General features: G+C 29.9%; 2 protein-coding genes across 2 annotated transcripts; one reads left to right on the forward strand and one right to left on the reverse strand.

The window, feature by feature from the left end:
- Positions 1 to 2,785: 2,785 nt before the first annotated feature.
- Positions 2,786 to 7,674, forward strand: Bma-frpr-5 (Uncharacterized protein; the record flags this gene model as incomplete). The annotated part of the gene is made up of 13 exons (XM_001901585.2): positions 2,786 to 2,868; positions 3,091 to 3,186; positions 3,272 to 3,370; positions 3,575 to 3,698; positions 3,851 to 3,997; positions 4,949 to 5,094; positions 5,474 to 5,535; positions 5,610 to 5,731; positions 6,222 to 6,376; positions 6,519 to 6,652; positions 6,947 to 7,045; positions 7,196 to 7,290; positions 7,537 to 7,674. The coding sequence occupies 13 exons, from the start codon at positions 2,786 to 2,788 to the stop codon at positions 7,672 to 7,674; spliced, it is 1,500 nt and encodes a 499-aa protein (XP_001901620.1).
- Positions 7,675 to 7,796: 122 nt separating this feature from the next.
- Bm10549 (Uncharacterized protein) lies at positions 7,797 to 11,051 on the reverse strand (the record flags this gene model as incomplete). Its single annotated transcript, XM_001901583.2, has 5 exons — positions 7,797 to 7,983; positions 8,423 to 8,576; positions 9,869 to 10,047; positions 10,311 to 10,864; positions 11,046 to 11,051. 5 exons carry the CDS (start codon positions 11,049 to 11,051, stop codon positions 7,797 to 7,799), a joined length of 1,080 nt encoding a protein of 359 aa, XP_001901618.2.
- Positions 11,052 to 14,669: the final 3,618 nt, after the last annotated feature.

A 14,669-nucleotide genomic window follows, 5' to 3' on the forward strand; every position in this document is an offset into this window, starting at 1 on the left:
TTTCCTTTCCTCACTATTTTCTTCTCTCAAAAGAATCTACTACATCTTTCTGAATTTACTGGAAGAAAAGAATTTATATCTATAGAATTGATGAAGTATTACTCATCCTAAATCGGTTTTACGACAAAGTGTGCTTTTCAAAAACTTCAAAGCTTACAAATTACAGAATCTCTTGGGATTCAGTTAAGATTGAATTAAAAATAAATCAATTTTTATGAGCAAGGAAAAGGAAACTCCACTACTTTTGCTGATATGTGGTAAATACAATGGAATGAAAAAATATTTCCGGAAATGAATTCAGGAAAATTTTACTCCCTCGGAAGTAACTATTTAATCACTCAATTTGTGTCTTAGATTAAGTTGTAGCTCATAACGGAAAATAAAAAATACATGAAATTTCCTGGAAAGAACAATTTTATGCTTGCTAACGTAATAATTAAGAATTTGAAAGCTAGCATGAAATGACTGCTCAGGAAATAATTTTTCTCTCCTTATTCATCGAACAGTCCATACCTTGTTCTGTTTTGTTTATGACTTAAAAAATTATTTTGAACTCAGTAAGCATTACTCTACAAATGCAGAACTTAATTATCTGTCAAATCAAGCACGAGGATGTGGTTGACACCATGCATCCAATTAATTAATTATCACAAATGATCAGAACATATTCATTTTTCATAAAATATTTTTATTTCTTGGCTCTTTTCCAATAAGAGTTGCTCAATTGTTTAAATTGGTACGTTTTTATGATTAGAAAGTCGGTCGATCCTTCTAAAAAAAAAGCTGATAATGCCATCCATCTGTTATCCAACAGTTATCCTACAGTTGCTTTACCAGTAATTAGCTCTTCTATAATTCTCAAAAATTTTCAAGTTATCTAATTAAACAACCATGATTATTTTGGAAACTAATGTCTGCTTTTCTATTCTATCATTTTATTTTTATTATTTATTGAAAGTTATGAAGAAAAAGATGTCGCAAGGTAATTAAAGTGAAGTTTGGGAAGATCATTCTTTTTCTTTTCTTCAATGAAATTTTTGTTGTTTTCCGATTGGTAGCAGCAGATCCTTTAAACTTTTATTAATAATCACAGATAAGGAGCATGAAGATAGCTAAAAAGGCAAGAGAGTAGAAAAATATAATTTTATAGTTAATTTCTGCATATAAAATAAGTGACACCGACGTCTAAAATTTTTTCCAGAAGAATATCCTTTCTACCAAAATATTTTTCAAGTATTTTCACAGATAAGAAAAAAAGAAGATGGCATACAAAATAAGAATGAAAACAAATTAGCGAGTAGACAACAGAGCCTCATAATGAAGCGCAAATGGTAAAATGCGTGATGAAAAAAAAAAAGAACCTTTCATTTCTTCTTTTGCTTCATTTTCACACTACGTAAAAGAAATATGATGTAATGAAGATGAATGTAATATGGCCTATTTTTCAGCTTTTTCAATTTTTTTTGCTGTTTAAAAATTAATGTACAAGCAAGCCAAGCGTCATGAAGTCGACTAGTCGCTGTGAAAATTAAAAATTCACTAAGTGCTACCTGTCTATCAACCTGTCACTCAGTCCTTTTTCAAACAGATCGATTACGATTGCTCATCTTATCATAATATTTTATTTTCTAACATTTTTTTTTTGCTCTAAGCTCATAATTGTGAACACATTTGAATAATGACCTTAAAAATCATTCAATCAAATATTTTAGTTGTAAATGTCATCACTCAGTTTCTGCGTTGACATGAAATGAGACTAAAAAACACAAATGACGGAACTTTTGACTACGATGAACTTAAATTAGAGAATTTCCCTGTAAAATTGTTGTGCACATATCTTTAATCGGATGAATGTGACGTTTTAGTGAGACTGTTTTGGGATTTGAAAACAAATCAAAACAAAAGAATTTTTTATTAACTCTAAATATGGAATTTTCGATTTCTAAAGTAATTTATTTAAGATGACGGAAAGAAAAGAGAAACGTCCTGTCATTAGCAGATTATTTTTTCCCGAGATTGCTGACGTCACACTTATAGTGACTTACTTTTGGTTTATTTTTTGTCAGTTTTTCTTTTTAACTTCATTTTTTATTTATTACTTATCCTTTCGGTTTAAAAGCTGAATTTTTTTTTTTCATTTTTATTAAATTCATAATTGATTTCCATCATTTTTTTTCGAATAGTCTCATTTGAATTACTTTCTTCGAGAATCCTTCATCTGAGAATAACATTTAAGATAAGAAAAAGAAGAGTTCAATCTTACTTAGCTACAAGCAAGACTCATTTTCCATCGGAAATAGCTGACATGCCTTGCGTTGATGCTTATCCACAAATGTAACAGTTTAATGAACAGAATTAACTTAATTAGATTCAATAAAATTCATTCTTTCAAATGCAATTCAAATTGACTTATGTTGATGACCCTAAGAGGAAATTAAAAAAAAAAGAAATGTTAGCTCTCTCGTTTACTTTTCACTTATCAGTCTTCCTTAATTAACCTACCATCATAATTTCATTTCCTCTCATCGTTTTTGCCCTTTTCTCTCGTCAAACATGACTACATCCTATCAGCCATCCACTCTTTTATTCCCCTTCACTGCCTGTTTACTCTTTTCAGACTTTATTTAAAGTAAGTAATACTAATTCCTCATCTTCCCTTCTCATACTCACCTCTTCAATTCATTTAAAAATTTCCCTCCCACCTGAACTCAACAACCGAAATGATTTCATTTATGACAAACGTTGGCACTGCTTGCTTTAAAATTTTAAGGAAAATTCCAGCAAAATGATTTTCGGATCGGATTCAAATGATACCAAATGTATTTGTTCCGATTTGCAGCACAGTGATTACTCGCCGGCATATGAATGGTATGTGTATCTTTCATCCTTTAATTCAATAAATTTGTTGAAATTAGCCAAACAATTTCTTTCAGTTCTGTCTCTGTCTATTAATCTAACTTTGCCTTATTTCCCATTATTTTTCTTCGATATATAGAAATCCTCCACCAATACTCGCCTAAATCATTAGGAAATAATGAAAATAGAATTAAAGACTTTAACATAATTGACCTCAACCTCAGCAAGTTTCAGGTTTAACTATATAGCAGTCATTATTTTGTTACCATCAATTTCGGCTTTTGGTGTTCTATCAAATATTGTCAATATTTTTGTTTATTCTCGAGAAAGGTTGGTCAAATCTGACAATGAAAATAAGTTAAATTTTAGTCTCATAACTGAAACTTGAATGAATTATAATAAAAGTTGTTTGCAGGATGCGCAGTTCATCCAACACCTATTTGTTATTTCTTTCTTCCAGTGATTTTTTAGTTGTTATAACGGGTCTTTTTATTTTCTGGATCGATTCCGCTAGGTTAGTTCATCTTTTCCAGACCTGCTGATATAACCAATGAAAAACTAAAAGGAAGCAAATTTTCAACTCAAATATATATATTTATGGCTTAATAACGGCATCTCAGATCACTAGCGAATCTGCTGTAGAATTTAATTTACATATAGCAATTTAATTTCTAGTTCAATGATTCCGTCTTCACACAGCGTACATCTTACTGTTCAGGACTTATATTCCGGAATTATCGCGTGCACCTTATACAACTGTCTATGCATTACCCTTCGGATACATGGCACAAACCTGCAGCGTATATTTCACTGTTGCAGCTGCTGTCGATTGTTATATCAACGTTAGTTTGATAGCAATGCAAGATGTGAATTTATTTATTAATGCGAGACACGAGAAACACATCCACAACTTTTATAATGACTTATTACAAAACATTGCTGTTAACGGAATTCACTTCGAAATTCAAAATGCATATCATACTCAATTTTTAAGGTATGTTGGAAAACAGTAAGTGCAAGCTATTGTACAATTCGACGTGCTTGTGAAATAAACACGTGTATAACTGTGTGCTCCATCATCTATAACTCATTACGTTTCCCACAGTTCAACTTGAGGAAATGCTTGCATGGTAGTTCAAAGGTCATTTTTTAATTATTTTCATATCACAAATTATCACTTTACTTGAAAGTTGCAAGGGTCTTACTAGTTCAAGGAAAGCAAAGACTACCGCTATGTATTAGTTGACCAATGACCCAATGACATTCATCTCCTCATTGGGTGTATTAAGCATATTAGTCTTGATGATAATTTTGCCCCTAGTAAGTTTTGAAATAACACAATTTAAGTAGCAAAATTCAGTAACAAAATTTTAAAATAACTAACTTTCAACATGTGCGTCTTTTGACTTGAAAATTTTTATTCTTTTGAAATTCCATTTTCACAATTCTTCTTTAATATTTTTAATAAAAGTTAGCAGTTTCGTGCCCAGTTTCGTACCATTTGCAAAATTTTTTTCTTTTAATATCATAGCAACATCTGTCTGTGTAAATGTCATATGCTATGTGCTTAGAGATTCGAAAATATTTATGATACATTTTTGTTTAATTCATCTAATTTGCGAATGTTTTTGCATTTATCTTATTGTTACCTCCCCCAAATTCGTCCAATCATACAATTAATTATTACTAAAAGATTGTTCGCCGTTTAAATATTTAACATACCCATTGTGATTAAATTCATATGCTGAATAAAACTCGTTTTCAAGTTCAGAATATTGAGAAGAAAGAATAAATTTCAATTGACAAATATCATACAATAATTAGAATTGATGCAATCTAAATATTATTGTTTTTATAAGACAATTTTTAAAGAAAATGGGGTGCTACTATTAAAATTAATAACAGAAGAATCAGAAGTTAAAGCATTAAATGGATGTGTTTATAAAATAATGTCAGGTCTCATAGAAAAGGTTATACATGCTTGATGTTAGAAAGGACAAATCTATGTGTCCTAAAAGCAAAAGTTAAATTACTTAAAAAATGCCACTGTTTCTAAAGAAGAATTACTCAGTTAAATTTACTAACATTTCAGGAAATAATAGTCGAAATTTGTCCGACCTCTTTATTCTTTGCAATCAATACGATATATAATGTATATATGTACATGGTGCTGATGACTTTACTTCCTTTTCTATTTCTATCCATTTTAAATGCTATCATTGTTGTACAACAATCCTCGTAAGTTTTCTTTCTTTGATAGTTTTTAGATATCTTTGTCAAATGAAAGAAATTAATAATCAATCTTTTATTAGTGAAATTTTGAAAACTTTTAATATCTCTTAGTTTTTATAACGGTACACTTAGTTAAGAGATTTGTCAGGTAGCTTTTAAACTATCATTTTTCGTTTATGCTAACATATCTGAAACTGCCCAATATGCTAGACACTGCAACTAATGATATTAATCTATTTATTTATCAATTGACACATATCTTACATACCTTTGCTCAGTTATTAATTTTTCATGAACTGCTACAGCATTCTAAATTCATATTTAATTGTTTTCTTAAGTATACTTTTCCTGTTTGGCATAATATGTTTAGAATTGAAATTTACAGCATATCGCGATCAAATTCAATGGGTTTTGTCAAAGACAATGCTTCCCGAATTGCTATGACAGGTGAATTTTTATGACTGCATTTGAATTCATGAAAAGACTCAAAATTTCCGTATTCGTCCACATTTTACGTTCAGCTTCTTTGGGTCATATAACGGATACAATGCTTCAACCGACCGATCGCAATGGAGCAATCGGATCCGATGATAGTGTAACAATGGTTATGGTGGTTATTTTATTCTTATGCTGCAATATTTTGGTAAGACCTCATCAATTTTTGTCGCTCTGAGTATTAATTTGAAATTTTGCAATTTAGTTATTTGCTCTGAATCCATTACAACCCTAAATGTTTGCACAGAAAGCCGTTCATAATATGGGTTCATAATATTACCTATTTCATGGAAACTTAAAATCTAGTTAAATCATTAAATAATTTGTTCTTTCAATCTACATTAAATAATCAATAATTTATTGACCGAAAATTTTTGGAAACTATATGATTGTTGCTACAAAAATTTTCTAGAATTCTTAAAAATCTTATTATATGAAAATAAATGAACATAAACTGATTGATTGATCAGTGCTATCATTTCAAGATATTGATTTGTAGATCGATTCTTTTATATTTCATCAGAAAAGTTAGCAAACAAATGAATGAAAGTGATCTTAAGTGATATGATACAATCGTTGCTGTGTAAGCATCCCTGAAGAAGTCTATGATGTCAACAGCGCAACTTCTTTTATTCCAGGCACTTATAGTGAATGTTATTGAAACATTTTTTGAGCCAAGCACTTTGTTGCTCAATTTTCTCACCGACACTAGCAATTTCCTAGTAGTTTTGAATTCATCTATCAATTGTCTCATTTATTACACTTTCAACAAAGAATACAAGGAAGTTTTCTTGTTAGTTTTATTTTATTAATTTCATCGTCTTCCATTTGCATCACAATTCATTTGCATTCATTTTTATAATCATTGGTTTATGATCCTTCTTGTATCTTTGAATTCAAAATAGTTTCACTCTATTGTGATATAAATCATTCAGAATAAAAGTGCAAACAGTTAAACGACAACTGATTAACAAATACTTGAAGACTAGCGCTGATCGAACACAAAACACATCACCCAATTCCACTCCTGTCATTGCACAATTTTTTAAAAAAAATTCACCAAGACAAAGTAAGCATTTTTGAATTTAAATTCTAACAAATTTTTGAAATCATTGTGCAAGAGATATCACTGTAGTTACTTACCTTAGATTGCTTAAATTTGCTCAAATCAAAGACATTTTGATACATTATTCACCTTCTTTGTATGACCGAACTTGGGATTTTCAGTGGATTTTCTTATATTGTCAGATTGTTTTTTGGAGAAGTGTTCTTTAAAGTGTAAGCTTCTTGAAAGCTATTGGATTTCTTGAATTTTATTTTCTCCCACGAATCACTATGGAAATATGCGTTTTTGTTTCACCAGAAATGATGACGTGCGGTTCACCGGTGTGGAAACCAATGTATCGTCAAATCAGAAATTATAATTCTTTTCCCATAACAAACGACAATTCAAATATTCCAGGTGGTAGAAATACTGAGTTTTTTCGAAATCTCATTTCTTTCATTCAAAAAAAAATGTTCACCTTTGGAAGAAATTTAGTAGCTTAAAACTTGAAAGAGATGCGTTGGGAATTTCAAAACTTTTTTATCTATCATTCCGTTCCACGTTTAGGTGTAAATAATACGGGCTGTTTGGAAATTCTGTTGGACAATGACGCGGAAAATGTCAAATCGGAAAGCGCTTGGACGAATACTACTAGCATTAAAGTGAGTTATATTTTGTTAATTCTTCTGCAGATATGAATTGTATTTTATTGTGATTCTGAACAGCGATAGTAAAATTTCGTTAGTTTTACGACTTTTTAATTAAAAACTGCAAGTCTTTTAAATTTGGAAAAATGTATTGAAAAACAATTGTTAGTATTGGAAAACATAAGTAAATGCTTAAGTAATTATTTCATTTTTACTCTTTTGTAAAAAAAAAAGTAACTAAATTGAAGGATTATTTTTTAGGATGATACTGTAACAAAACGTTGGGTAGCTGAGATACAAATTGAGCGTAGGAATGAATCGGACACTTTACATCCACGCATTTATGTTTTACCTTTGCGAAAATATATAGTCAGAAATGTTAGTATTACAACTTTGTAAATAGTTGTAAAACTGAAATTGAAACTCAACTTTTATTGGCTCATTCTTTTCTTCATTAACTGTTGTATTGATTTGAAATGAAAATGAAATTAAAGTTTTAAAAGCAAAAGAAATTCAAATTATTAGCATTCATTTTTAAATAAAAATATAGTAGTTGATCCTATAAAGAAATAGATATGATTTGAAGGATCGTATCGTACGTAAAATCCCAAATTTCCATCACTTACGATACAGTGCCATGCTGAGCCATATCTCTCCTCGAAATGGGACATTATATACTGAGCCATTGCCATATTTTGACTTGGATGTCTAAAGAAATTACCGATTTCTTAATTATATTTTATAATATAAATTTTGTAATCTTCCAAAAAGCAAATTTATCAGAGAAGCTAATGAAGAGAAGTGAGATTTCAAAAAGTCAAATTATTATAAACAATTATCGATCTAAAGTTTGAGGAATAAGCAAAGAGAATCTAATTGCGACAGATAATAAATCCTATGCAATTTGTAAGTTTTTGAAAACATTTGCTTTTATGCATTATAAGTAAGTACACTTAGTTGATAATATACTTCAAGTGAAGACATGCAAACACAACAAATTTCAACAAATGCATGCTTATAAATAAATATTGTTGAGATCGTAAAATATTCAACTTTGCAACTTCAAAGGGAAACGAACTGTCACCTATTTTGTCATCATTTATCTATTTATTTAGCCATTTTACCATGGTATGAAATAAGAACTTACTGCATAATAGCTTCATTGGCACACTGAATTGCGTATTGTTGTTTTTCAGTGTCCATACCTGATGCAATAATCTGAGCATTTCCGATTTCGATATCAGGATTTGGATTTGGGTCTTCAATTGATTGAGGGTCCGACATTATGCTTTGGACAAAGCCTTAAATAAACTTTGGAAAAATCGGTTTCTTTAGGAATTGAAAATCTTCCGAGAAATTCGTACAAAAGAGCGACGAAATTGAAATTTGCTATTAACATAAAAGTGTGTTTGTTCAAAATGGATAGTTATCTAAAGCTGAATAATGGGACATATTCAGAAATAATTCATAATATAAAGTCTGATACTGAGTTTTAAAAGAAAAAATTTGAAATTTTTGAAATAAGACTAAGGAAATTCGAAAAGTGAAGACGTTTTGAGAGCTATGGGAAAATGTAAAACGTAAGAGTGCTTTAAGGGAATGAATCATCCGATGTTAACTTTGTTATACTTCAAAATACTTTAGCATTATTTGTAAGTTTTTGCCCGCTCAAAAACATCTGCCAAATTCATTAAGTTAGATTGTCTCAAGCAAGAAAATGAATAAACAATTGTATTAATGAAGAAAAATTTGCTCCAAAATAGCTTTAATTTTTTTGAAAACTTTATACATTTTCAAGTTTACTCAACAGCTGACATTGTAAGTTAAGCTGAAAAAATTTCAAATTGTTTTGTCCTGAAATGAATTTAAAGAAGAAAAACAAAAAATAAGAGAAAAACAAATTATAAAAGTTATAAGCGTTTAGGTTCAATTGTTGCAGTGCAACAGTAATAATTGCAACAGAGTTGATAATTCAAAAGGAGCAATAGTAGGAAACGTAAAATACATTTGTCTGAATGATATTGACAATTACTGATAGCAATGATAATAAGCGTTACAGATTCGTGATGTTAATCATAGTGATATCTAAGAGAAATAAGATTTGATCGCTTTGACTGATAAATAAATGATAATTATCATAAAGTTAGAGAGAAGGACAACATTTTTTCAAATTCTCCCAATCAATCAAAATTACAAAACAATTTCTATAAGTTTATAGAAAATTTTAATTTTTCAATATGTTCAATACCCAATAAAACAAAGAGAAGCCTTATGATTCATTAAATGTTTTGTTTCACACTAAAAAAGTTAGATCAAAAATTTATGTTTTAGAAGAAAAATACGAAAAAATTGTGAGGAAGTACAGCAGGTGCAATCAGAATAGTAAAGCATTGTCTATTATTGATAATATAATAAGAATTTAAACTTCAACTGATAAGTACTTTTAAACAGACCACAACATTCCGTCAAACATCCTAGCATCTAAAAATTTCCAAAAATTTTGAGGACATTCTTTATCGTTATCATTTACCAATTCTCAATACTGCTTGTCCTCTTTTACCTACAATTTACACATATTTCACTCACGAAGTACCACTTTTGTAGAGAAAAATGGTATGTCTGGATAATGTGAAGTAAATATGATTCTCTCTGTCATAACGCAGGTAAAATCCCAATTGTCCATTACTAACAGCGCAACACCACACTGGTCCATATCGCTCTTCAAAATTCATCATGATATGGCGCGCAATAGCCATCATCTGATTTGGAAATCTGCAAAATTGCTGGAAGTGATACTATAATGATTAATAGATCAATCTATCTAGATTCTAAGATAAAACTTTCTCGTTAATTTGACAAAGGTAATTTTTGCTCCAATATATGATAATTGCAGCACGAGGGAATAAATGGATGCGATTATATTCAATTTAATGAAGTCATTTAACCTAAGTACCTTTCAGTACAAATGTATTGTTAAACAAATATAAATTTGATAAGAGATTGATGCAAGCTGTTTGTTCTCAAATGAAACTTACTGTGTAAGAGCTTCACTAGCAAGCAGTGATGCATATTGTTGCATTTCCGTATTCATGCCGGTAGCAATAATTTGACATACTTCAGGTCCTACTGATGCTGGTGCCGGTGGTTGCGGCTGATAAGGTTCTGGCAATTCTGAATGCGGTTGTGGTTGATAAGGATGAACTGGCGATGGCTGGTCTAGATTTGGTTGTGGAAAGTTCGATTCCGGATGTGGATGTATGGGTAACCTCTCGGGTTTTCGTGGCTCTTCCGGCTCTACGCGCTCTGCTTGCTTATCTACTGACGGTGGCTCGGCATGCTGACGCAGTTCTGCGTGCTCTCCTTGACCGTTATCAGTGTCTCCTCTAGTTGCTTCTGATTTATCAGACAGGTGAGTTGCAAAACCACCTCCTTCTTGGGTGTGATCATCCCTTAACAACTGTCCCTCTGAAGCATTTTTTGCAGGTTTTCCCGCGTTACTAGTACCATCACCAGTCTCTGTGTCTTTTCCACCACCATCGTCACCAATATCATAATCATACGGCAATAAAGTTATCTCCTCTCCAGTCTCCTTGAAGTATTGTCAGTATTGCTTTTTAAATTTTCAAGTTATTTCATTTTAATTAAAAAAACCGCGAAATGATTTACAGATTTAAGTAATTCATTACATATATGGTCTATCCAGCTTTTTTGGGAGCGGTGCAGAAATTCTTCATAAAATTTCATATTTGTGAATAGAAATTATAACTTACTGTCATTGGAAGTTAAGGATAATAATGGAACGTTCTAATAAATGGTAGAACAAAGTTTTGAAGTTGAGAAGAGTAAAGAGAGAGAGAGAGAGAGAGAGAGAGAGAGAGAGAGAGGGATAAATTTAATAAAACATGAGAATATGTAGTTCGTTTCAGCTGTCTTTTTTTAATTGTTTTTTTTTTTTTTTTTTTTTTTTTTTTTTGAGGAAGGGTAAATAGAAAATAATTTGAAGAATTAGTGTAACATAACAGGTGCGTCTGAATTTATTTTTGTTCACAGCCATATGCTCAAAATGATATATTTTCAATTTTTTTTTTTCTTTTTATCTAAACAAATTAATCTCTGCCAACTTAAATTTTTTTATGCATTCCAGTTCAGGATAGATTGATTCAGTCGGGAATTTTCTATGTAACATGAAACAGGGACGAATTTTTTGAGTCAAAAGTGCATGACAATCAACAAAGTAAATGTCATCTAAATGTCATCTAACATTGATATAATTATGATTATATCGTCATGCTGTGCATTATAGAAAGTTTGTGATACAACGGTTAGTTTCACTGTAATCTCGAGGAATTCGTAATTTCGATTCGTTGCTATTACTTCATGAAATTGATGAAAGTGATTTGCTTGTTGTAAATGTATAATAAAAAGTAATTTTCTATTATTATATAGCAGTGAATTATATTGCAGTCTTTATCACTTTATTAATATACAAGCACAAAGATAATAAACAAACATAATTTATTGGTTTTTCTGAGTGGATAGGTCAATTTTATTTCGTGTGTTTACATAGGTAAAATATATGTACTTTTGTTTATGCATGTATAACGTGTACTTTCATTATTTTAAGGCAATTGTTAATTTACTTAGAACGAAAGTGTTGGTTCATTAAATTTAAATTACCTGTTTACATCAGTGAAGAGCTATTACAGCTATTGAATATTTGACAAAAATTTCTCCTACTCTATGGTACATTTTTGTTCTTTCTTTTTAAGAAAATAACTGATCCAAAATAACGTCGACATCCAGCAATGTTTGCTCTCATAAAATTACACATAGTTGGCACAAGTTTTGTTGATAGCTGTATTGTCTTTATAACGGTAAATAATGAATTGCGGTAAGTTAATCCCATCAATATATTAATTTCAACAAGGAGCAAAATTCATTACTTTCAAGTATTACTTCCAGATCACTACTGAACATTACTTTTCAAATTTAGTAGGTTTTATGGATGCATAGACCCTTCAAGTGAAAGAATTTTTTTTGACAATTTTTTCTTCTGATAGGTTACTATACAAGAGTCAGAATACTTCTTGAATCAGGAAATATACAAAAAGAAAAAAAAAAAAACGGAAAAGGAAAAAGGAAATACTACATACTACATTAAAATGGATTTTTAAAAAAAAAAAACAGAAAAACTGAATAATAATATTTGTTGGCAACAATGAAATGTAAAAGAACAGTTTGCAACTTTTCAACAATATCGCATAAAAAATTCATTCTATTTTTGATAAAAACTTTTAGGCGAAATGATTAAACATTTCTTAAATGCACTTTAAGAAACAATTTGTTTTCTTTTTTATCGATTAGTTCATATCATCCGAGACTTTGATCAGCTGAATTAAAGGTTTTCCATTTTAACTTAGTTTGTTTCATAAATGACAAAAAATGATAGCGAGACAACTTATCAATTAATAAAGTTTAGTCTAAAATCCTTATCAAAAAACCTGAAATATAAATTATGGAAGGAAATTAGGACATTTTCAACTATGTGATCTCATTCTTTTTTTGAGAAAATTAATTAAACTTATGTGTAACAGCATTTAATTAAAAAAAATGGCGTTATATTTAATCAAAAAGAATAGAGTTAATCTTATGCAAACAAAATGAAACTTTAATTAAGCCTTCTCCAATTTCGTAATTCCAATCTTCACAAACGGTTATATATCTTTGGCGTAGAGATATATTTGGTTTTTTATCACAATGAAAATTGAGCTGAAGTTAAATACATTATTTTGTTAAGCGTTCAGATGAACTATTCATTTTATCACCTCCCATTGAATTGATATGTAAATTACACAATAAAAAGATGATTTCTTGGCACGAAACTGAAATGCAGAAACTTTATAATTCCATTTCCTTCTTTTTCATTTATCCAATTTACGTCCTATTATTATATCCTTGGTTAGACTTGACATTGAGGAAATATCCGCCATTATGCATAGATAGTTCTAATCAAAGAAAGGAAAAAACGGTTTTCTGCATATTTTAAAACGTTGTTCAGATTTTTCAGCAGCAATAAGCAGTTTTTCAGGATGGGTAACCATTGAAGTGTTATGAATTAACTTGCACTATCGATCTGCTAAAGTCAGAAGTAATTATCTCTTGAAGTCTATTTTAATGATAAAATATGAGACTCTATGACAGGATGATGGAGTGATAAAACGGCGAAGTGAAATTGAACAGTCATATCAATTCATTTCCGCTTCAAAGATCCTTTCTTCATTAAAGTTCACAATAAAATTAACAAACTGATTGTAAAGCTACAGTTATTTCGGTTCCATCTAAGCAATTTATACCGTAAATTTTTTCCAACTCAGCGATTTTCTAATTTATGGTACACTGTCATTCTTACATTCCCTAAATACAGTTTAAATAGCTAACGAATACCGCTCAACATAAAGTGAAATTTCTACTGTTTCCCAAATCGCATATTATTCTCTTTCTTGTATCATAAGAAAAACTAAATTATATTATGATAGAGGTGAAAGAAACTAATTTTGAAATATGTAAAGTGGAAATGTGAATAGAAAAATTTATTATAGAAAGCAGTGAATTAACGAGGAGAGAAAACTTTTGGTAACTTTTGATCTCACTGAAAAAAGTGCTCCTTTCTTGATTGTCAGGAATGGAATTATTGGAAATATTCGAATAGTATACAATCCTTTTTCGAATTGATTAAATTAATTTTATTTGTTCATAGCAGCATGAAATTGATGGTAAAAAAAGCTTCAAAAAGAATTATATTTGGAGAGACTATTTCCAAACAAAATTTTCTCTTTTCTTCATTGTTGCTGTTTTCTTCTCAGTGAATTTGTTCCATTATCTCCGGGTGTTAAATTTGAGAAGATAAAACAAATTTGTTGTCGCTACAAAATATTTTTATTTCCGGTAACATATTTATTAAAGAAGCAATTTTCAATCAAAAATAATGATGAAATAGATAGCGCAAGAAAACTTATATATAAATTATTTGTCAAAATTGCTAAAAATTGATAAAACGCAAAAAAATGTTTTCCTTTCTCAGTTTTTTTCCTTTTTTCCAAAGAAATTAGTTCAGAAACATAACATATAAGTGTAAAGTAAAAGAATGTATTGCGAAAGGAGTGCTGCTACTTTGAATTTCCTTTCGGCTTAAAATGGCCCAAAGAGTTAAACTGTTGAAGAATTTCAACTGTAAACCATTTTCAGGGTTTTTTTTTTTTAATTTTAATTTACTCTAAAATGCTAACGCTAACATAAAAGTATTTCTATTTACTTCCTTTTTTGAAGTAATAACTGAATATGTAATTAATTTTGCTCGTAGTAAAGCTTGTTTAAGTCAGGAAAAAATGAACAAT

Source organism: Brugia malayi, assembly GCF_000002995.4.
Source record: "Brugia malayi strain FR3 genome assembly, contig: Bm_v4_Chr4_scaffold_001, whole genome shotgun sequence".
NCBI lineage: Eukaryota > Metazoa > Nematoda > Chromadorea > Rhabditida > Onchocercidae > Brugia > Brugia malayi.